This window comes from Lissotriton vulgaris, chromosome 5, assembly GCF_964263255.1.
Source record: "Lissotriton vulgaris chromosome 5, aLisVul1.2, whole genome shotgun sequence".
Taxonomy (NCBI): Eukaryota; Metazoa; Chordata; class Amphibia; order Caudata; family Salamandridae; genus Lissotriton; species Lissotriton vulgaris.
Genome location: NC_141693.1, coordinates 113490313 through 113515040, shown reverse-complemented (window position 1 = coordinate 113515040; position 24728 = coordinate 113490313). Strand labels below are relative to the sequence as shown.

The window sequence follows — 24728 nt, the reverse complement described above, 5'->3', positions numbered from 1 at the left end:
AGTTACCATCTACTTCCTATTCAAGGTCACAATAAACAGTTCCAACCATCAATTTTACTAACCCCCTACCTAACCCCTCCTTCTCCCTCTCCCCCACCTACCACCCCCCTCACTGGTGTGTTCCATATACCTGCAGATGTATTACGCATGGAGTGTGTTGACCTATAAGCAGGATTCCCCCATTGGGTGATTCAGTGCCCTTCCTGTGCTTGATCGCTTCGTTCCAGGGCTTCTTTTGACTGTTGAACAGGAGCGTGATCAGGCGCGAGTGGGCTTGCCACGGTGCCCCGAATCCCGGGGAAAATATCAATGGCCCAGGTCTTCACGAACAAGTACTGAAGTCCTGCTCACCGGGGGGAGCTCCCCCTCACCTTCACAAATGTCCCAATACACTGGACATCCGTCTCCGTTGACAGTACTGGCCAGAGACCCCGACCAGATCCGGGCCCAACGCTCCCTGGTCTCAACCAGCAATATATCACAAGTCTACTAACGATCCTCTCCCAGCGCAAGGGAACTACGCGACTGATCACCGCAGGTAGTCATTACTCTACTTCTCTGCTGTCCTCCGTGCCCCGCTCCTGCGTGCTCCTCCATACGTGCCCATTCATAGTTCGCTCCCCTTGTCTCTTGTCGCTACCACAGGAGGGAATGTTGTAACTGCTCTCCCCTCTTCCTGGCAACCCAGAGCCTCATCCAATCCTGCCCACCCAAAACTGCTCCAGTACTCAACCCGGGCACTCGCCACTCATTGGCTGCTCTTTGTTCATGCCCTTCGCGTTCACCCCCAAGGGAATGTGTGGCCACAGGGGCTAGGTGCGTGTCCCCCCCCAATGCAGGGGGTGCTCCCCATTCCAAAATATCAGTCGAGCTCAGCGGCTCCAGCAGTCCCTGCAGCTGGGGTCCCCTCCGTCTGCTGGCTCTTTCCCCCCCACCCCCACCACAGCTTGCAGGCCCCAGCCGTCCCCACGGCTCTGTGACTGCCTCCGCGGCCTGGGGCCACAGTTCAGGCTGCCCCCCACTCACCGCGGCAGGATTGAGGTCGTCTCCGGTCCGCCGCGCAGCTCCCAGCAGTCGCTCTCTGTCTTTCGTTGTGCCGCTTCAATGGCGCTGCCTCCAGGGACCAGGGACGCAGGCCTCGTGCCGTCTCCGCTCGCTCACCACTTCCTGCAGTCTACACCCGCGATGCCCGGCTCCTCAATTCAGGGTCCCCGTAAAATGTAGTCTCTTTTAGATTTGGATGAATATCTTTTACTAAGAAAATTTGAATGTGGAAGAAGTAAAGTTGAATCTTGAGTGTGTTGAAAAATCCAGAGATCAGAGATTGAATTGAAATACGAGTACATTGATCTATTGCACCTTTATAGGGCTTATGAACAGTGCACCTTGGCACTTAAACAGATTCTGTTTGATTTTTTGAGTAGTTTACCCACATGATACGGGCTAGTCCGGGATCTCCAGGGTTGCACCAGTTGCTGGAAACTTAGCATTCTGAAACAAAGATACTATTGAATGGACACAAAGAATTATATTTAGAAAATAGGTGTGAAGGTTATCTCCCCTTTTTTGACCTAAATATACCAGTAACCCCACTCATTAAGTAGCACCCTAGCAAGTATGAATTTTGATGAAATTGCACATCTCACAGCCAATCAAGCTGATGTCAAAGGATACACTGAGGAAGAAGCTGAAAGTATATATTCACTTATTAATGAAACCAGAGCATTCCAAGCCACACCTGGTTCCACCAGCCAAATCATAAAACAATTACAGTACACATTGAGGAAATAAATCAACCAAAGGCTACATGCCACCACGTTCATTCAATACCACAGGGTAAAACGCATCCCAAGAGGATTACGCATAGCATTAAAACCCATGCTGTTCAAATTCAACAAACTATTTATGATTAAATGGTACGCTATACTAAATAAGTCTTCTTTAGATCTGATACTACTGATTATGAAGAACTTTCAGATATACTTAAAGAACTCGCTACAGAAGTTCAAGACCTTGAAAGAGATTTAGCCACAAGGATGACCGCCGAAGAACTCGATGAAACACTAAAGGAGGTCAATGACATTTTGGATCAACACGAGAAGGTGCATGAACGCAAATTGCGTAAATTTCGCAGAGATACAATAGACTACAAACTCACGAAGTTTATATGTTGGCGGATGTGTACGCCCAGAGGCGCCCCTTCAAAAAACAAACCCAGGTTTCAACATCAGAAGAGAGCATCGCTACCGAACAGGCCTCCAGTTACAACTCCGTTAAGAACAACAGAATCCACGGATGACAGTGCTACCACCAGTGGTACAGCAAAGCAGGCTTTTTTAGAAACAGCTCGGACAACTAGTCATCCACCGGACGAAGCAACCGGAGGCAAATCAAACGATGCAGAAGGGGACAAGGGTCCAAAAAAACAAACAGGAACTAGACGGAACCGGAAGAGGAACGGATTATGAACATTTCGAACACTGAATTATCATCTTGTGAACGATCCATTTTAAACAATGGCATGTCCTTTGTTCCAACCTATCACACGAATGAACTAGAATCAGAGTTTGCCATGTTTTAAATTTATGCGGTGTGGGAGCGTAGGTCAGATAAACAGGCGTGGAGGCTAAAGATAGGTGCAAACAGGTTGTTTATTAATAATTGGATTAGGTTCAGGGGAAACAAAGGTCAGTGAGTCACTGTGTTCTTCTTCCGGCGTTTCTTCCTCTTGAAGTAGGGCTGTTAGGGCTGTTGTTCCAGGCTCCTCCTCATCGGAGTCCACAGAGTTTCCCCGGAGGGTCGTAAAAGAGGCAAAAAGAAAGGGGCCGTCAGAACACTAGTTCCTACGTGACTTAAGGGTTATAAACCGCCACCATACCACACAGTGTTCGTTTCTGGGTCTTTCTTGGGTCAAGTGAATTAATAAAGGGGAACGGTATTAAAGAACATAGGGTGTCGGAAAATAAAGGACATCGATCAACACATCCTATTTGGATGAGTAACCGAGTATTCAAACCCCAATCAGAAACCATATATCAGGCGGTAGGGTAAGAACCGGAATGCTAGTTGGTCAGGAAGGATTAAGGTACAAAGTAGGTATGCATAAGTTGCATCAAAGTCAGGATATGAATTACGGCCAAGAACTATACAGTAGGCTTTCCGTGCTATGAGCTTTTCACCTTCCCGTGCCTCTCCTGTTACCACCTCCCTTTATTCCACCTTCTGACTCCCGTAACACCCCACTCACCGGCCCTGCCGTAACTCTCCAGAGTCACGGCCGCTCTCCAGCATCCTCCGGGGGACTCCACCAGTCCCCGCACCACGGCTCGTCCGGCTCCTCTTCCGCGCCATCTTCTCTCCTGGGCTCCTTCTCGCTGGTCCGGTCACGCTCAGAGTTCTCCGCTTCTCCTTCTGGCGTCCTCTCGTCCGACTCCGTTCTCCGGAACTGCCCGCCCTCCTCTTCACGTTCTCCGCCTTTCATTGGAGAGTCAAAGTTACTTCCTGGGTTGATCCTAACCCCTTCCGGGTCTTGACTGCCGGCTCTCTGCAGAGACACGGAAAGACGGTATGGAGATTCAAAATCAGGCTCGGGACTCTTGATGTCGACCCGACACCCTCGATCCTTTGTTGAACAACGGGAAGAGTTTGCCCATGGGTCTACCTCGGTGAGCCCCTCCTCGCATGCGGAAACTAAGGCTACGTTGTTTTTTTTCCCCATATACCACATGAAACACCCGCAGCAGAACCCCAAAAAACTTTCAAACCCAAAAGTACGTTTACATCACCAGTTTCGCATAAAACCCTCGATCTTTTTGAACTTCTGGTTAAGAAAGATTTGACAGCATTACACCAGAAAGTATACTCCCAACACAATTTGACTAAGACGGAACTTGCCACCCTACGAAATCTAAGTACCAACAGAGACCTCACGTTCCAACCGGCCGATAAGGGCGGAGCGCTGATGGTCATGGATACCACATATTATGATTCAAAGGTTGCGCAACATGTAAATGACACGGACACCTATATACAGCTGGACTCTGATCCTACGGATATATTCCAATCTACCCTATTACAAATCCTTAAAAGGGCGAAAGACTTGGCTTGGATAGATGACAACACATACAAATTTTTGATAACTGATTACCCAAAGAGGCCGCATTTGTACATGTTACCAAAAAAGCACAAGAACCCTAATGATCCACCCTTCAGCCCGATAGTGGCAGGTTGCGGGTCCTTGCATGAACCAGTGGGAAGATTCTTAGATTACCATCTTCAAACTCTGGTGCAGAAATGGGTGACTTACGTACAGGATACAACAGATTGCCTAAACAAGCTACAAGAAATTATAATACCATCTGACACAGAAATTTGGTTGGGAACTATAGATGTTTCGGTATTGTACACATCAATTCCTCACAGTGAAGTTATTGAAGCGGTAGAATGGATGCTCTTAAATTATGATTATGACGAATCCCTCAACATTTTTTTTACTCTAACTCCTACAATTCAGTCTTTACCATAGTTACTTCTCTTGGCAAGAACAATTCTATTTGCAGAAGACTGGAACCTCAATGGGTTTTACCGGGGCACCGTCATATGCCAATATCTTCATGGCCAAATTTGAAAGCACACACATTCTACACAATAACACTTGGTCAGATCATCTTCTACTTTTTCTTCGATACATTGATGATATCTTGATATTGTGGCAAGGTACACGCAATCAACTGGAAAATGCAATACAACGCTTGAATACATGTCATCCCCAGATAAAATTCACTCACACCTTAGATGACACAAGCATAAACTTTTTGGACATCAGCATTGACAAAGAGGGGCATAGACTAAAAACAAGAGTTTATAAGAAGCTGACAGATGGGAATAATGCTTTGCATTACTTCAGTTTTCACTCACTTAATTTGAAAAATCACTTACCTTTATCTCAGTTCATCAGGATTAGAAGGATCAGCACAAATGATGAGCAAGCTTTGACAGACATTGACGAGTTAGCCAAACAATATAATAAAAGAGGTTATCCAATTGAAATTTTGGAAAAGGCCAAGCAGAAAGCCCTAGACCAAGACAGATCTCAGCTATTAAGCAAAACTGTAAAGCCCCCACTGACCCGAGAGGTCTGTTCTCAGATATTAGACAGCGGCTACCGGCATCAAACGCTGCATTCTCAAAAGGTGGGAACTCATAGAGCAGGAACAAGATTTTAAGCAGATTTTCAAGGGTAGTCCCATTTTTGCCTTTTCGCGGTCCAAAAATCTCAGATTTTGAATAAAAGCAGTACGGATAAAACCCCAGGAACCCAAAAAGGCATGCACAAGTGCTACAACTGTGGCCACTGTGGCTATGTAATAGAGGGCAACTCGTTCACACATCCACACACAGGCAAGCGGATTAAACTAAAACATACATCCGACTGTAATTCCAGTACAGTAATATGCCATCAAATGTCCTTGTGGACTTGTATACGTTGGTAGGACCACCAGAAAAGTCAAAGTTAGGGTGACAGAACACTAGAACGGCCAATGTGAAGTCATGTTTGGCAGTTCATTGGGGGGGTAGAGAAACATACTATACCGCAGTTACGATACACGATATTGAAACAGGTGCCAGTTCAACCACATGTTGACACCAACAGACACTTGGCGCAAAGAGAAACTTTCTGGATTCGATTTCTAAATACCATGAAACCCTGTGGGCTGAATGATAAAATTGAATTCACATGTTTTCTGTAAAACATGGATGACCCTCTTGGCCTGTACTGTTCATATACATGAGTTGTATCTGTATGTGCATTCTCTTTTTAAATTGTCATTTTCAATGAGACACGCGATTCACTTACATAACCTTTCAGATCACCGAGAAGATCCTGTTATGCAGGCTGCTCACCATTGCGTTGATAACCACAGGTTTCCCGCACTCTGGAGCCCTAAAACAAGATTTTGGTTCTGATATGGTCCCAGTCACGGATATATTTATCACGTTACATATTTATTTTTCATTATTTTTTTATCCTCGTTTGAGCTCTTCGCCTTTGCCATTTGTGAAGGTAGGCAGCGTTTGCGGACACTTAAGATGGCGCCCCCGCGCGCACTAAATTCGGCAAGTCCTCTATTTATGTTTACTAGAAACTTGCTGCACGCAAGGTAGGCACGTATATCTACAGTCAACACGCCCGGCCCCGTAATCGGATGAGAGGCATTGGAACACTTGAGTTGATAGAGAGTACACAGAATACTAGGTAAGAAGTGCGTAAACTTGGCTCGGCAAACAAATAGGGCACTTATATAGGCACAGTTGTACTGAAGCTGACATTATTGTTACAGAGGCCATCGTTTGAAGTTCGGAATCGCATTCGTGTCACACATTCGTTTGAAGCGCGCATCTTCACGTAAGTGAACACTCTAACACAGAGCGTGATTCAGATAACATCTCCTTTTAGAGCGTCGGGTATAACGAACTCCTTGTTTTTTTAGAAACCTAAGTGACACACGTAGAACATCATCTTAAACGCGCTTAACTTTTGGAGGTAAGCGAGGTATACAAGGTGTCACAGCTCTATAGGTCGACACTAAACACTCGTTTTTCGTATGAAACACTTGCAGCACTCTTCAATAGTTCCTTCTTTTTTTAACACACCCTTGGAACCATCCACTTATATCACATTGCACCGCTCTTATTCTATATTGGGTTAATGGCAAACCATTCACGTGTCTCTTTGAAAAAAGGATTTAAAAAAAGCATACTAATTGATTGTGCACCTATCGTTATGAGGCTACTTAATGACTTAGCAACTTTTGGACAATTACGATTTGGAGCTGGTGAAATCAACCAAGTTTTTGATTGAATACTTTCTGCATGGTTTTAATCTTTTCTCATGTAAAACCGCTAGTAGAACTGACATTTGATGTTTGATCATGTAACATTTTCTGTTATTACACAAGATGCATTGTATGTATATATATTTTTACAGTGTTCCCCTGATGGTGTTTTCACCGAAATGCATTGGGAGCTGATGGATATTCTGTTGAAGCATTGAATTATGAACACACAGAGATTTTCAAATACAAAGAATTGCATAACAAGACCGACGATTTCTTGTGATTTTTACGCTCTTTTGTTAAGTTTTTCAAATATGAGAGAAAAAATAAATTGAAACAATGTAGTTATCAGATGACAGCTTGGTATGTGATCGATCATCTTTTCGATCGAAATGTTTTCGTTTGATTTTGTTCAGATGGCAATGTAAATGATAATTTATGGATTACGCTGTCGCATGCATTGAAATTGAGATATGATTAGGTCAATAGACATCTTTTGAATTGAAATACAAGTACATTGATCTATTGCACCTTTATAGGGCTTATGAACACTGCACCTTGGCACTTAAACAGATTCTGTTTGATTTTTTGAGTAGTTTGCTGGTATGTGCCACAGAGTGCATTTATTTTGGGTGTTTTTATATTGTATTGTGTACAGTGTAAATATGAGGAATGTGCTATTAGGGACTCTCAGCCATGCTTTCCAGTGGCAGAGCTGCGGATACCATAATGCAAAGCAGCACAAGCTAAAAAAAAAGTGAAAAAACGCACCTAGAGAACTGTCTAAATAAAAGCAAGAACTGCTTAAAATACCTGATTTGGCAGTTATCTGCATTTTTTTCCAAATGTATCTCCTCAACCACCAATGCTGCCAAGTGGACCCACGTCACGTGTGAACAGTTAAAGAGTCCTAGCTTTTTGGCCACCAGCAGTTTGCATTCTTGAACTTGTGTTTTATTTTTACGTTAAGTATGGGCTTGCAAAGCCAAGCCTGGAAAATGTTTCTGGCTAAAACCCAGACTACCCAAAGGTGTCCAACTTTCCCCGGCAATAGACAGGTAAGGAAGACCCCGACGCACAATACCACCTCATTAATATTTTTAACATCTGCCCAACCTCATGACCCACTGCAACAAATCTTCAGCTCTACTGTACTACAACAATGACTTCTAATTCGGTAACCCATTTTTCTCTCACTAACCATTCCTTCCCACAATACAAGTACTCGGCTTGACCTGAAATGCAAAATAAACAAACATATGCTTTAAAATGGTTAGTTAATGCCCTGCAATACAAATACTGGTTATTGGAGTGCACCATGCTTTTCAGTCTTATGTTTTCCTTTAACAAACTAATGCATTCTGAGAGTTGTGGTTTTTGATCTTTTAGAACGAATCAATTGAAATAAAGTGCCTAGCTAAAGTGGTTTGTGAAGGAAAGACCATAGGATTCTGGTGGTAGAAGTCAAGGTATAACTCAAGCTCCACGCATAAGGAAGCCCTTCATTTCCAAATGAAGTCATTCCTTGCCTTGCCTGTGGCTTGTTCCACAGTAGCCGGTTTTCGAGTGCTGCAAGAGTTCCTCTTACTTGGGCTATGCCTCTGCGTGTCTGCACGAAACATCAACTTTAATGACAATTTTTTCCCCTTTTTTTTTGGCTAAAGTGCAATATTTTTAGAGGCAATCTTGAAGGGGGCTCATGTAATAATTAGATGCTTGAAGAACTGGCCAGGACAGTCCCAAAAAGCACGGTTTATCCACTATAGTGAATACATGTATGTGTCCATCATAAAAGTGTGTACCACATAGAAAAGGCACTGGCTCCGCAGCATAAGCGCCCCAGTTGAGAATTCTATGGCAGGAGGAATAACACAGTAAGGGAGTAAGGTCAGAGAAAAAACTCTTTCGCTTAGTAGATGGGAAAGGAAAACAAGCCATTTGTGTGCTTTCTAATGTCCCGTGTCCCATCAATAGCTGATGTTCAGATCCTGTAATGGTATGCACTGCACACCATTATCTGCAGAATGTCAGGAAAAATTCACTGTGGCAGCCGTGTGAGGGAAGGCAAAATATGCTGATAGTTTGTTGAACTTCACTGTTGCAACCACGCGAAAGGCAAGCTTTGAAAAGATTACTTTATGCCCTTGCCAACGCCTGTAAAAAAGGGCCTAAATGTTCGCCCATGACATAATGGCACAGATGGTGCCTCTTTTGAATCACATGTAAAGGGAGCGGGGACAAAAACGTTGTGTTTAGGGTCGGGGGAGGGCTCAACGTGAATCGGGAGGCTAAAAGCAATATTTTTTGCCAACTGCCAACTTTGAAGCTCCCAGGTGGGCTCCTGTGGTGGCAATGAAAATGAAGTGGCACGTGCTAAAAAAAATTAAAGGCAGCCATCAGAAAGCAGCGGTTAGCTGAGCTCTAACGCTTAGCGAGCGTGTGAACAAGATTCACATAAAAAGGGTGGTCGGAGGGAAACGCTGTGTTTCTGCTTGGTGGGTTGGGGGTGGACTTCAAATGTGAGCTAGGTGGGGGAAAGCAATAGAGCATTAAAGGGGTCGACTTTGAAGCTCCAAGCGCGCTGAAGAAAGCCATCCGCTCAGGAGGAGCTGCTAGAGGACGGCTAAAAAAATAGTCCTCTCCAGTGTAATAAATAATATGTAGAGTAAGAACACATGTAAAAAGAGCAGGCATCATGGGACGTTACAACTTGAGAAAAGGAGGTACTAAGAAGGGACGACTAAACCTATTAACAAATCAAAAGCCACCATTTACAAAGGACAGTAACGGCAGCCAATTGAAAAGATGGGTGGGATCAAGGGTGGTGCTTAAGTCCATACCTGAATACAGCAAGCGCTGCCTAGGCGAGACCTAAACCGCTCTCTATTTAAAACGAGGATTGTTTAGAAGACCTTGGTGACTGCAGAGGTCAAAAACACCTGATGTTCAAAGCACAAAATGGGGGAAACCCCCGGTAACAGATGGATTTTCCCTACATGTTTATGGCGAGAGAGGTAAACAGTTAAACAGATAAACCGTGACGTGCTGGATCCATTGAGTAGTGATGGCGGGAGTAAAATACCTAGATCAACAGGGAAAGATAAATGGTGGATAGTGAAATTGATAATTTCTATACAAAAGGTAGCAGAAGGATAGAGGAATCTTCTGATAGATAAAACAGTCATGCAGAGGAGGTTAAGTTATACACATATTTGGGTAACAACGTCGCTTGGACGGGGTATATGGAGACATGGCAGTGAGACGAGGAGAAACAGACCTCTCAACTGGAGAGAGACACTCAGGAGGGAAACATGAACACAGTAATTGGAACAGGGAGACATAGCCATTACGAAATGGAGGCTTGGAAATGTGACAGGGAGACATGGGTACCGGATCAAGCCAATGAAGAGACTGGTATGGCTTTTTTACAGACACTGGAACATAGCGACACAGACTCTGGAACATAGAGACGCATATACTGGCACATGGAGTCACAGGCCAAGGATCTAGAGCCCCTCATAGAGGGAGATATGGACAGTGGAACAGAAAGACGTGGACATTAGGGAAAAAATAAAGGCACTGGGGCAGAGGGACAGAGAGACATAACATAGCACTCAGACAAACAGACTAAGGCCACAGAGATACTAACACACAACACTCAAGAAATTAACACATTCAAGACAGTTCTTAGTAGAACGAGGCCAATACATTGGCAAAGGTGACATGTAACAAAACAGAAAATTAAAGAAAAGCCAAGATTACAGTGTTTGGATTTCATGAAACAAAAAAACAGATGGTCAGAAAGGTAGAAGTAGGCGGTACTGGGAGGACACTCCGATATTCATCCAAGACTCACAATGTTGCTGTGTCTTTGCATTGGGTTCATGTTGTACTTTCCTGGGTCCGGAGTGGCATTTAATTCCCTTCCTTCTTTATATTCCACTCTTCAACAATGCATGTCTTTTTAGTAAAACCAAGTAACCCGCTGCGGTGTTCCCTCTCTTGCAGGCGTGCTGCTTGATCTTCTACAAAGGACTGGAAAAAAAGGCTATGTGGCTTTTCTGGAGAGCTTGGAACTATATTACCCGCAGCTCTACAAGAAAATAACTGGGAACGAACCTGCCCGGGTCTTCTCTATGATCATAGGTAACACTGGTTCAACTTTGTTTTTTGGGATAACTTTGGTTTTTAGGATCCTCTATATAATGTATGAAATGTGATCTTAAATGCATCCATGGTGACGCAAGATAAGGATGGTCTGTCGGTTACAGCTGATCAATAATAGTGCCTAGAAGCCCAGGGCAGCTTTTCTCTCAAAGTACAAGCTGATATTGGGCTCTCGTGGCCACAACTTACTCCTTGGTGGATATCCTTGCTATTGTCTCTGGCTGCCTGGTTGCTTTTGTGCTGGAGGTGCTGTGGCCAATGTGCATGTAACATTTGGTTGCTGGTCACTGTTTACAGGCTGCCTCCAACCATAATAGATTTCTTGCTTTGTCAGTAAGGGTCTGTTACAACCCTTTCCCTTCTTTTGCCAACTGCACCATTTTGTGTTTTCTTTTCTGTGCCCCTGTCCTGCTGCCTCTCTTCTGTCCACTGCTACACGTACCTTCTGTGTATGCTGTTTTCACTCCTTTCAGTGAAACATTCAACAAAAGTAACAGGTGGAGTGCTTGACTTCATCTCAGCCACTGGTTTCAGCTCTGGGCAGCATCATCGTCCATCATTTTTACCTACCATGCTACCTCAAATTATATCCAGAGATATGCAAATCAACCTTGTTCAGCCTTGTTCCTGCCCCATGCACACTGCAACTACCATGTTTAGATAGCTGTTGTGTGCTGTGTTTTCCCATTTACTGTATTCATCTGCTGTGTCTCCCTGCCGCCATGCAAACCATGCATAAGCCGTCCCTGATACTATCTACCCACCCCATCTGGCGTGTCGTTGGTGAACATGGCCATGGCAGTCATAGGTAGTTTGTTTCGCAACATCCACTGCGACGTCCTCATCTGCTGTCCTTCATCTACCTTGGTGGTCTCTACTGATGGCCTCATTGTCGATCTCCAGGCCGTCATTAAGGTTGGAGGCTTGGAGGGCCGTTTATCTTTGTGTATTTCTGTCTCCCTCCAAAACTCTAAAGTGACAATGATATGATTGTATTAATGTCCCTAGGTTTGCATGCCTAGTGTCACTTTTAATTCGCAATCCATCTCCTTTTCATTCTTCCCTCTGTCATGTCCCCCCCGTTTCTTTTTATTCTTTCCCCACTGACTTTTCTCGTTCTACTTTGTGTTTGTGACTAGTGTAACATTCTACCCCCTCAAAGGGCTCATTTAGAAGCCTTTTGCGCCGCCGGTGCTTCACTTTTTCCCCCATGTGATTACTTTCATTCAACCCCCTCGTGCCAGTCTAATTAGTTCTCACCCCTCCAGTGGGGCAAAGATAAAAGGTGGTTAGTAAGCATTTCCTCAGGAGAAACCTAATGAATGAGATTGTACACCAAGGTATGAGGCTCACTTTGTTAGCGACTGAAATGAGCTTGACTTAAACCCAACGAGAGGGACTGTCCTATGTGTCGACTTGCACCAACTGAGTGGAACCAAGGCAGGAGACTCAAACCTGGGGAAGCACGAGACCCAAACCCGGGGAGGCACGACGAGACCCAAACCCGGGGAGGCACGACGAGACCCAAACCCGGGGAGGCACGACGAGACCCAAACCCGGGGAGGCACGATGAGACTCCAACCCGGGGCGGCACGACGAGACTCCAACCTGGGGCGGCACGACGAGACTCCAACCCGGGGCGGCACGACGAGACTCCAACCCGGGGCGGCACGACGAGACTCCAACCCGGGGCGGCACGACGAGACTCCAACCCGGGGCGGCACGACGAGACTCCTACCTGGGGCGGCACGACGAGACTCCAACCCAGGGAGGCACGACGAGACTCCAACCCAGGGAGGCACGACGAGTCTCCAACCGGGGGCGGCACGACGAGTCTCCAACCGGGGGCGGCACGACGAGACGACGAGACTCTAACCCGGGGTGGCACGACGAGACTCCAACCTGGGTAGTCTGGCTGTATTCCAAGAAGCCAAATTCACATTTAGTGAGCGAAATTGTTTTCTAAAAAGTGAAACTCACTCCCACATACATTCATATCAATCAAGAGAGACCATGAACTAAAGTTTTCGACTCCCAGCCAGTGAAGAAGACAGTGCACCAAGTAGTGTGGCTCACAACCGTTCAGCGAAACGGTGCTTGAAGAGATGAGACTCAGTCCACGTGTGACATATTATTCTAAAACGTGTAGCTCACACCCACAGGGGTGTAACACAGGCCCTCTCATCCCCCCGTCGTTCGGGGGGTCCTCGGCACCCTAATCTGGTATGAACACTGCGGATAAAATCCGGAGTAGAAGGCCCTCCATGTACTTTGCAGGGGGACCCCTTATACTTTCCTTACGCCACTGCACAGCCAGTAAGTGTGACTGCATCCAGGCATGATGTGACTAGCATCCAATGACCGAGACAGTGCTCCAAGACATGAGGCTCACACACAGCCAGACCTACTGTGCTCCAAGAAATAAGACTTACAAACAATAGGACAGACTGTGCTGCATGAAGGGACACTCCCACCCAATGGATGAGACCTTGCATCATAAGACTCACATACAGCCTATTAGGCTGGCTGCACTTCTTCACCTGACCCTTGTAAACCCTCAGTATTTGGGACTTAAATGAGTGAGTCCAAAGCATGAAGCTACTAACCTATGAGTGAGTGCACTAAGAAATAAAGCTCACCCGCAGTTTATAAGACTCTGCTTGTACCCCCGAGGCTCACGCTCAAGGAGAGTCTGTACACCAAGGTGTAGGAATTGAGTAGGGCTGTGTTTGAAGGCAAGTGACTTGCACCCAATTAGTGAGGCTATTAGTGTCCCTCTGCTCTCTCTCTCGAGCCCTTGTGCTCCCTCTTCCAGTGCGTTTCCCTCTGGTGCTTGTTAGGAGTGGTGTTTGAGCTTCTTGTCTTTGCAGCTTCTGCATGTCTGTCTGGGCCCTTGGAGCTCCTGCTTAAATGTGTCTGTCTGTCTGGGCCTTTGCAGCTTCTGCTTCAGTTTGCAGAACTTTAACGGATGTCGTAACCGTAGCAGCCGGTAATTGGAGCATGGGCGGGGGTGGAGCCACACACCCATATATGCACACTCAGCCATGCATTCATTATCTCCTTTCACATCGTGCAGTGCAGTCCGATACACATACATTCACTGCTTAATTTTGTAAAAGAACGAGTGCCGCTGCGAAAGCTCTACTCAGAAGCCGGTAGCCAGTGCTATTAAAAGTATGTGCGCTCAATGCCAAAGCTGCGTAGTCTTCAATATACTTCATACCTCTTTAATCCACTGCCAGACACTCCCTGCCTCTTTATCTGACTCTTGCAGGTTCTTGCTTTCCATTGTGATGGTTTTTCTGTCTTTCTGGTCCTCTGCCTTTCTACTTTGTGTTTTTCACTCTCTTGCTCTCTGTAAATGTCTGATTTGGAAAAATAAGTGCCAGTTCCCACTTGATCAAATGAAGCACTACATACATGCATACACCAAACATTAAAGAAAAACATTACACTTACATTCTGCAGTGTCTCTCAAGGGAAGCCTCAGAGCTTCCAGCAGAGTTGGGATTACCGCCTCCTCAGGGCCGTTTCTAGGTGTTTTGCCGCCCTAGGCGAGAATTGAAAAATGCCGCCCCCTCCCTTTTACTAACATCACACTCTCCCCCTGTCATCCAGGCTAGAAGAATTAGATATAAAAAGCATTATATATAAAAGAACTTGTATTTGGAGCTAGTAGCATGAAGACTGGATAGCTGCATGTTGTACACTCCTTACTGAGAGCGAAAGTATTCACAACTACCTATCATTATCATTAACAACGAAGAACAACAGGGAGCTTAACCAGAATGCAGTTTTCTCACCACTAATTAGGAGGTTCACTCCACACTGGGGGGTCAACAAAATTGTGATTTTTGTTTTCAAAATCGACATCTCTTTTACAAATATTTCACGAAATCACGCACATTTCCTAAAATGCTCCTGGCCAGTATTTCCAATGAAATTTACACACAAGGGTTTACTCCAGGTAACAAAAAAAGTCACAAAAGATACCAGCAGGAGACTGGTTTGAGAGCAAATGCATCTCAGCCACAGTTCTAACGTTCTTGCGAGGACCTTTCTCCTTGAACTAGTGCCCCCTGGTTGAAAAGTAAGCAACATTTTACAATAGCAAAATAACAAAACTTAATTTATAAATTCATGCAATGCCGATATTCTCATTACTTGTGATTTTGCAGCTGTAATGAAACTTTCACTCAGGCCTAATTATATCCTAGAATGGCAAATTGTTTCAAACAATAGCAAGGCTGTTTTTTTTTTCTCGAATTGCCGATAACCCTTAATCTCCCCATTATGCTTCTATAACCTTAATTCTTTCACATACACACTTCCAGATGGGCCATCTCATGCACGAAGGCCTGGAAGGACATGGAAAAACAAGCGCTGGCCTTTGACTGCCTGCCCCCCCTCCTTGATCTGTTCTCTCCTCCGTCCTCTCTTCTCTTTTTCCCTCATCCCCTTAGGCAATTCTCTCCTCACCCCTCCCCTCGTCCCTCCTCACACAGCCCCCTGTATCTTTCCCTGTCTCTGTACCCCAGCCCCCCTCCCTCCCAACGCCCTTGTCCTTCTGCAGCTCCCCTTCCGGTGGTGTACTTGGGGCTGCCAGGTCTCCTCACTTCGCCTGTAAGTTCTTAAAGCTCAGATGGTAAGTGCAGCCCACAGGCCTGTCATGTCATCTCTCCTCTCTCCTCCTCTCCTCCCCCTGCCTCCCTGCGCTCAACCCTCCTCTCTCTCAGCTGCGATCTGCACCTTGCCACTCCCCCCCCACCACCACCCACCTCAATGTGCAACTGCTCTCGTTCTTATCTCCATATGTTTACCTGTACCTCCGTGTCCCTGTCAGGCCCTTCGTGTCCGTCTGTCCACAAAATGTTTCAGCTTTTTGTTCCTCTGTCTACACAAGGCCATGTGCCTCAATGTTTTACTCTCCTCTGCGCTGTCATGAGTAGATAGGCATCGTGAAACCCTATGTGTATATTTATTGGGAGGGGGAGGAGGTCCCTGCAGTCCTTTTGTGCACAGTTTTGAGAACAGTAACACCCGCTGCTGAGAGGGGAGAAGAGGGGCAGAGCGAGGCCTGTCCAGAGACGGAGGCACCGGATCACGCACTCGCTTTTCACTCTCAGGAGGGCTATTAGTTGCCAGCTGTGCGGCGCCCCACTTGTCACACCCTGATGCACCCCCGCCTTGGTGCATATCTCCGTACCTGACTGTTTCTCTGCCTCTCTGTCTGTACTGTGACCCGTGATGACACGCGCAGCCCAGCCTTGCTGGCACCGCACAGATCGCGGTACACACGGCCCCCGCCCCTGGTGCCAAACGTGACATCATGTGATGTTGCATTGTAGAAGGCCTACACAATTTCTCCCCCTTTTGCCGCCCTAGCCATTCTGCCGCCCTAGGCAGCCGCCTAGTCCTGCCTAATGGTAGAAACGGCCCTGTCTCTGGCTGCGAGGCAGCAGTCCCTACCTCGTCACACGGCTGAAAGTGAGTGCAAGTATTGACCACGCCTTGTCTGGCAGATCTTTATTCTGTTTCTCCTTGATCCAAAACCGTTCCTAATCTTGAACGATCTGATTTGCATATGGCTGGGTTCAAACTGGAATGGCATTGTGAGCAAAAAAACGATGGATTTAGGCCCAGATCTCTGTACTGGGCTGAATGTATGACATTGTTCTGCATTCTGTCCATCAATTGTTCTTTTTGCATTTTATAGACTGTCATAAAAGTAACCGGATCTCTAGGAGAAATCGAACTCCAGTACACAAGCCGTATATTTTATTTGTACTAGACACACCTGGTGTGCATATCTCATGCAGTAGGCACTGTCTGGCTATTCAAACAATGATAACACAGTTTTCACATTTGCAGAAGTGCAGGTTATTTCACCACAGACATCGATGTTTAAATTTAGAAGGAATGAGTGGACCAGCTTTTTTCGAGCTCACAAGTGATGTGACAAGTGAATTTGCAAGTGCAAATTGGGAGACCACTGATGGGTTCAGGTGGATGAAGACCGATGAGCCGATGAACCATGGTGAAAAAGGCCAGCAAAGGTGCAAGAGCGCTGGAACCTTGCCAGATCTTCAAGATATATATGTGTGTGTGTGTATATATATATATATATATATATGTATATATATATATATATATATATATATATATATATATATATATATATATATATATATATATATAGTGTGATTATATATATATATATATATACATACACACACACACACACAGGATACATTTGTTTGCAGGGAACTTGAATGGAGTCAATTTACATAGTAGGTGATAATCCCGAATATCTGGCATTGATCCGGCCCTCTTGCCTTGAGAGGAGATGGGACAGGTCAACTGAAAAGATATCCCTGAGGCTTACATACTCCTGCACTTCTCTTTGACTCTTGTAGACACAGCGGGGGAGTCCAGCCTGACCCAGCTGCTCATGAATGAGATCCTAAAGCTGCAGCAGGTGATTCAAGATGAGCGAGGAAAGGCCAAGGAGCTCAGTGTGCAATTGGGTGCAAAGGAGGACTGCATGAGGCATCTGCAGGTGAAGGACAGCGAGCTGCGCAAACACCAGGAGCGGGTGCAGAAGATGAAGGAGGAGAGGGACCACTTCAGTGAGGAGCTCCGCAAGCTGAAGGACGAGAACTATGATCTCGCCATGAAGTATGCCACCCAGAGCGAGGACAAGAACGCCGCCCTGATGAGGAGTCGAGACCTGCAGATCGAGGTGTGTATATTCCAGTCCTAACTACACGCCTCCATTTTGGCACTTGTTGACTTAACCACACTAAATGACGATTGCTAAAAAGGTCAGGTACGATTAAAGATGTCACAAATGACAGGGGCACCTTTACACCTGTTTCAGTGTTACTAAATTAAGCTTCCTAAGGAAAAAAAGACCTTCTTCTGAACAGTAAATTACATTGCATGTCATATGCTTGGGTATATATACATATTTTCTCCTTTTCCCCATCTCACTGAAATTCCTATTTCTCAAATAGTTTCTACCTGTCCACTTAGTTCACTGGCTGTGTATTTTTCTTTCTCTCCCTTCTTTTTTTTCAGTTTGCCTTTTTAACTTACATTTTTGATTTTTTTTGTTTTTGCTTTTCTTTCATATGTTCTATCTGTCTCAAACGAGTGGTAACCATCTATGCCTGAACCACAAGGGGAGGCTCCTTTGGAAAGAAGGCTAGAGAGTGCGAGCACTATCTAGCCCAATTTTTTTTACTTGAAGTTTGCAGAGCATCAGGTGTGGAAAGTGACCGTGTGATGTTGGTCTCTTAGCATGTGTTGGGAGTGACTCTTCCTAGACTTAATGATTTTGCCACCCTTGGCTACCGAACACGAGCTCATTGTTTTTTTGCCACAGCCACTTAATTGGTGAAGCAATTAAGAAATAACCAGCGATTGATTTCTACATCCGTAAACATTTAAGAATGGTGTTTGCTGATCTACTACGCAGTCTGAGCCCCCCCCCCCCTATTTGTGGTGTATTGAATTCATCATTCAAATTGACCATTCACCTCTTGTTGATTTTTGTGCTCTGAAGGGAGGAGGTTCCTTTGGTTCTAGTTCAGGGAAGTCTGGCAGTTCGGGCTGGATTGCTCCCATTAAGTGCAGGGACAAGACTGATTTGTATATGGGTGGGTATGCAAAAAACAATGAATTGGTATGCAGCCCGAGCGATTGCGAGTGGCTGAGATTAATTAAATAATTCCATCCATCGATTATTCTGCAGCATTCGATGGAGTCAACAGGAATTTGCTGTGGAGGAAATTACAAGATTGGGGGGTTCCGATTACCCTGTTGAAAGCAATCCCTGCTCTCTACACCGTAACTTGGGTGTACGAGTAAAAGTAACGACAAACTCGGTGACCAAAAAAATCTACACAGACCGTGGTCTAAACCAAGGGTGCGTACTGGCATTTTTGCTTTTGAACCTCTACACTGCAGACCTAGGCAAAACAATTTCCAAAGCCAATTTGTTATCTCCGAAAATTGGGTCTACCAGACTGTTTTTACTGCAGTATGCGGACAACATGGTGCTTATGGATCATACCAAAACAGGTATGCAACGAATACTAGATGCATTAAACATCTATAACAATGAAAATGACCTAAGAGCAAATGTAGGGAAAACAAAGGTTGTAATCTTTGGGAAGTATACGAATAAACTAGAAAAACAGTGGAGAATGGGTAACCTGAAAATAGAAACAACAACTAAATACAATTACTTAGGGGTTTGGATCATGAGCAGTGGGAAGTCTGCAGCGCACACTGCATCCATTGAAGCAAAAGCCAAGGCAGTGACGTATGCCCTCTGCAAACTGAATTCCAAACTAAGCAGTCAGACAGCTGGACCCATTAGAAAGGTTATTTATTTATTTATTTATTAGGGGCATTTGTAGAGCGCCTGGTGTACGCCTACAGGCGTGTCCCCGCGCTATAAAAGTGGAGTAAGCAGTTAGACAGCTAGCGCAACCGACTACCGTCTGAAAAGGTAGGTCTTAAGTTTAGTTCTAAACAGAGGTTCTGATGCCTCCAGTTCTGAGCCAAGTTACTCCCCTAGATTACATACTGCCAACTAGCATTTCCCGCGGCATCAATCAACCTCATGGAACGTGCCAATTGCCAGGCATTTAAACCGATCTTTCATCTACCCGCCCATGCTCGGAACACCTTGGTACGCCTTGAATTTGGGCTAAACAAACAGCGCAATGAACATTGGGCATAGTTTGTTTGGTACTACCGAGGGTTTTGTGCTGCCCCCCCCCAAACACAATGAAGGCAATCTTGAAGGAAATCTTTGTGAAAAGTAACTACTCGTGGGCCAACGGCCTTCTAACTGCTTGCACTGAATTGCACCTTGACTTGTCCAACTGGCAGGATTTTATTTATCAACTTGGAACCTTAAAAAACATTCTAAAGAAACAAGTTAGATTGCTATCCAAGGAAGAGGACTTGAAGAAACTGGAGTCCTCCAGCAGCAACATCAGGCTGTTAGCCAGTTCCTTCCATGATAAACTGAGCCAGCCATACCTTGACTCTGCCCTGAATAAGTCCATTTTAAAGCAAATTCTGTCAGTGAGATTGATGGTACTACAGATAAAAGACATCAACAGCCGTTGGAAAACATTAAAGGTTGTTACTACTTGCAGATGGTGTCACCAGTATGAGGAATCCATGGGCCACATGGTCTGTATATGTCACCGTTTGAATTATGCACGTTGCACTTTACTGAAACCCTTGTTTTGAAAATATGAGATACGCACCTGTTTGGACGCCATGAAACTTCTCTTTAAGCTGGAGATCGCAAAGGAACTAGCAAGATTAGCGAAATTTGCCCTCAAGGTGAAAGAACTATTCAAAGACTAGAGACAAACTGTAGTTTTAAACTTGCGGTCCCCCTTTTTTCTTAAATTAGTAATCACCAGAATGTTTTAAATGTTTTAAATAAATGATTGTCTTATATATTACTAACCGTTTCGTTAAATTAATTGATCATGTTTTATTTATGTTCAAAAAAGTGTCTGGACGGAGTGTTCTCCAACCAGCCTTTTTTCTTTTAACAATTTTAGTTAATTGAAATAATAAACAAAATACAAAAAAATACATTCCCTCCATTAACTTACTTTTGCATTTGCCATCCTAAGTGCGCCGACTATGCCCAGATGTGGGTCCCAGGCTTACTGTGCCACTGGAACCTGCCTGAAGAGCCCTGGCAAGACCAATCCTAGGTTGCTTGTGTTCCGGTTCTGGTAGGACCTGGTCTGGCTGTTGAGGCTGGACTGTTTTCATTAGGAACTGATTTGCATTCAGCTGGGTCCAAACTGAGGAATCAGTATGAGGATCATGAAGCAAAGAATGAGGGACAGCTTTTGGCTGTTGACTACAGGTAGGTCGGTTGAAGATTTTGCAAGGGAGTGTGATTTGCCTGCTTTGAGTGACAGGTTGTAGGTGATGCTCCATGTTGCATAAATCCTGTGGATGCCTTTGAATGCCTGAGGTGCAAACTGGCTTTGGACATCTCCGGTCCTCTTAGAATTTTAGGTGGAACATCTCTGTAATAAATTGTATTATTAATTGGGGTGGGTGACAACCCACCTCAAAGAATAACAATCCTTACCTAAAACGCGCAAAAATATGGGATCCAGCAACAGGCCAAAAATCGGAGGTGACCATGCGGAAAAGGCGGATTTCCTACAAACTCAATACCCCAGTCATAGCATTTCCTGATGTGTTGGTTATTTGCAACAGGCCCAAGTTTTTTCACTTGAGATGGAAACTTATTTGAACTACAGAGGCATAAAGCTTGGAAGATAGGACTACTTTATACCATTATAGAAGCAGCAGGTTGTTTGAACGTTTTGCTTTTACATATTTATTTATTAAGTATTGTTTAAACATGAATACAGCAATAACATGTTAGTAGGCATGAGGTGTACAGGAAATTCTTTCACACAGCTGGTGCTCTGCTTGCGTATTACTACTCCCCCCAAAAAAAAAACAACACGTTACACAAGCTCTCTGTCTACTCGCAATATGTGCAAGGGGGCGGAGGTCTGCAATAGGAAAGGTGAAATAGGGCAAAAAAGGTAGTGGAAAATGGGTTGCGGAGTAGGAGGTTATGGGGGGGATAATCCTTGGTGCGTGTCTCTTGTGACTGTCTGGATTGTATGCTAGGAGGCAGTTATGGCGCATGGCTGTGATCTGTGGTCCCATGGCATGGCGGTCTCCCTCTGCAATGTGAAGTGGGGGTTGGGATTCTGAAGTTGCGGAGTTGGAGGGAGAGTCTGGGGGTTTATCGGTCAATCAGGAAAGTAGTGCCTCCCATCTGTGAGCCATTGGGCGACAATGCTGTCCCTGGCCTTTCATTGCCTTGGCTTTCGCCCATCATGTGAATGTGTTCTGCGAATGTTCAGGGCTAGGTAGGGTAGGGAGCTGCCAGTGCATTGTGACCATTTTCTTAGCCAGGATGAGGATTAGGATGAGATCCAGGAAACTTGCCGCTGTTCCATTTGCATGATCTAGCATCAATACCCTGGGCTCCTGCCTCCTACAAGGAAATGCCTGTTATTCCCGTAGTTCATTCCATGTGTGATAATATTGTGTTCCAGTATTATCAAATCTATAGACAGTCCTATATATTATGTGTTTCAGGTCCACCCCAGAGGTGCTGCACCTGGTGCACGTGTCCACAGTGTCCAGGAATATGCGGGCCAGCCATTTGGGAGAGAGTTGAGCCCTGTGAAGAAAATAAAATACAATTCACTTTAGATGGGGATTACATGACAACTTCTGGGAGTATGGCAAGCTCGTGATACTTCCATTCTCCATCCGTACCTGTGTGACAGCATCTGTGTGTGGTTCTCAGAATGGCATGCTCAACTGAATCAGCTCAGTGTCCCAGGAAGAGGAGCGTTTTGATGACAAGACAACCACAGCTTTCTTACTTATACTCACTCAAACCTACAACCTTGTAGTCCACAGGACAGGAAAATATGACATTAGTTAGGAGACTGGCCTGTTGTGGGGTTTGAAAGAATAACGCTGTGGCAGCTTCCCTGCGTTTGATCTTTCAATCAAATTCCCACCGGTGGCCACTTCGTCACCCGTTAGCCACACCATAACACATGGCTAAAAGACAATACATTGACCATGCCAATACATCTCGGATTGCCGAGGCCAATTGACTTTTCCAAAAGCTTGTTTACATGTGGTACTCTGAGAAGGGTTGTTTGTGTGTGATATTTAGTGTGTGTGTTAGATTTGATATTTGCTGGTCTAGTCTGTACTTTATAATTGTGGTGCTCTGATACAGGTTGGTCTTGTGTTTTGTGTGTGAGGTTTGATATCTGGTGTTAGGTCCTTGGATGTGGTGTACAGTGGATTATACAAATTGTATGTTCTCGTAGCACTGACCTTCTGTTGTGTGTTGTTTGTTATTCCAGACGAAGGAGTCTCTAGTCCTGCTCACTGTACGATGATTGCATGCAGTTTGTACTGTGCTCGTAGTTTTGTTCCTCCTTCTGAAGGAGTAGGTAGATTCTAATCCGTGTGTGGTTTCTCTCTGTCGGAGGCTGTACTTTGCACTTTTGGGGTGTAGTAATGTTTCGTTGCATGTGATACCCTCAGTGATCCTAAGATGAATATTGTAGGGGTCCGTTTGATGCTGAACCAGTAGGTGCGCATGATTTAACCACTGCTCCTGGTGGAGTTTTACCTATACGGAAGATGTGAGTAACTGGTATTAACAACCCTAGCATTGAAGTTACCAGTCTCAAGTCCAAGAAATGGATAAGTGAATCAATTATGAAGTAGGCTTCTAAATCGTTAAGTATAGTATAGAAATAAGAAGGTGTATAATCTTTGTTTACCATTGACTTCTATACTACAAAGTGCCTGGTGATGGTTAGCACCAAAAATGGGCCACTGATCTATGTGAAGGATACAGAAGTGCATAGCACATTGCCAGCATAGCTATGCATACTACAGGCAAGCAGACCTCTGTAACGCCGTTGCTAAATACATAGTCCTCCAGATTACTTACTGTGCTGCTTTGTTTCCAGTCAGCTGGTATTCTTGTGAAGAAATAAAGACATACCGTGAGGCAGTGGCTGATATACCTGCCAAGGGCTCTTGCGTACCTGTGAGTTGGCACCTTTTATCAATGCCTAGAGACTTGAAACTAATGGTTGAGTGTGCTAGCCAAATTAAATTACTATGTGTGCCTCTTTGTGCCATTCCTGGTATCTAGCCAACAATGCTATGCCTGAATGGATTCTTGAGCCCATACAATGTTACAAGTTGAACTACATATCCCAGAGTGCTTAAATCCTGATGACAAAAGCCAGGACTAGCCAAAGGTGACATGCATGACATGGGGTCACTAGTTGGCATTGTTGATGGAGAATTTAGCCTTTTTCCTCAGCAGAGGGACAGTTACGGGAACCTTTGAGGCGGTCCATTTTTCTTTATTTTCAGTGCTTGACTTGGTGCAGGGTGACATGGAGTGAATTGGCATTTCTAGATCACTCTGTTACCGCTGCTGGGCATTTAGTTAAGAAATCAGTGCACTGAGGGAGGTGTAGCCTTGGTTCGAATAAATGGATCAGGCTGATGTATCTTTTGTAAAAGGTAAGTCAAAGACTGGAAAAGCAGTGTCCTTGTGACATGGCCACATATGGTAACTAAAAGCTGACTGTTTTGCAGCTACTGTACAACCTCCCCACCCCTCAAAAAAGTAAGACTTTCTATCTTTTCCCACAGATAGACCGACTAAAACATAAGCTGATGAAAGCTGAGGACGACTGCAACGTGGAGAGGAAGCACACCATGAAACTGAAGCACGCCATGCAGCAGAGACCGAGCCAAGACGTCATCTACGAGCTACAGCGCGAGAAGGACCTTCTCAAAGCCAAATTGCAAGAGCTGGAAACTGCAGTCCAAGTAAGAGGCCAGGGAAGACCATGCCAGATGTGGCTCATTGACTCTGGCTTCGTTGGTTATATTGCCAGGGTAGATGTACTCCACATGGAATGTAATTGCTGACCATGTTGTCGGCTTTGGTAGGAACCATGTCATTACTGTCAATTGGGGGAACTCTTAATGGTAACAGCTAGGTAAATGTAAAGCAGAGGACCATAGAGAGACTGCTTGTAAGGAGCTGGGTGGAAGTGGGCAGACGGGACAAATGTGCCCTCAGTA

General features: G+C 45.0%; 1 protein-coding gene across 3 annotated transcripts in view; it reads left to right on the top strand.

Annotated features, from left to right (window-relative positions):
• Nucleotides 1-24728, top strand: part of CARD9 (caspase recruitment domain family member 9) — a 354115-nt gene that overhangs the window by 199065 nt on the left and 130322 nt on the right. For all 3 annotated transcript variants that reach the window (XM_086921021.1, XM_086921020.1, XM_086921019.1), the window contains 3 exons: nucleotides 10845-10982; nucleotides 17420-17745; nucleotides 24291-24470. In XM_086921021.1, coding sequence (XP_086777147.1) covers nucleotides 10845-10982; nucleotides 17420-17745; nucleotides 24291-24470 — 644 coding nt within the window. The remainder of the gene's footprint in view (nucleotides 1-10844; nucleotides 10983-17419; nucleotides 17746-24290; nucleotides 24471-24728) is intronic.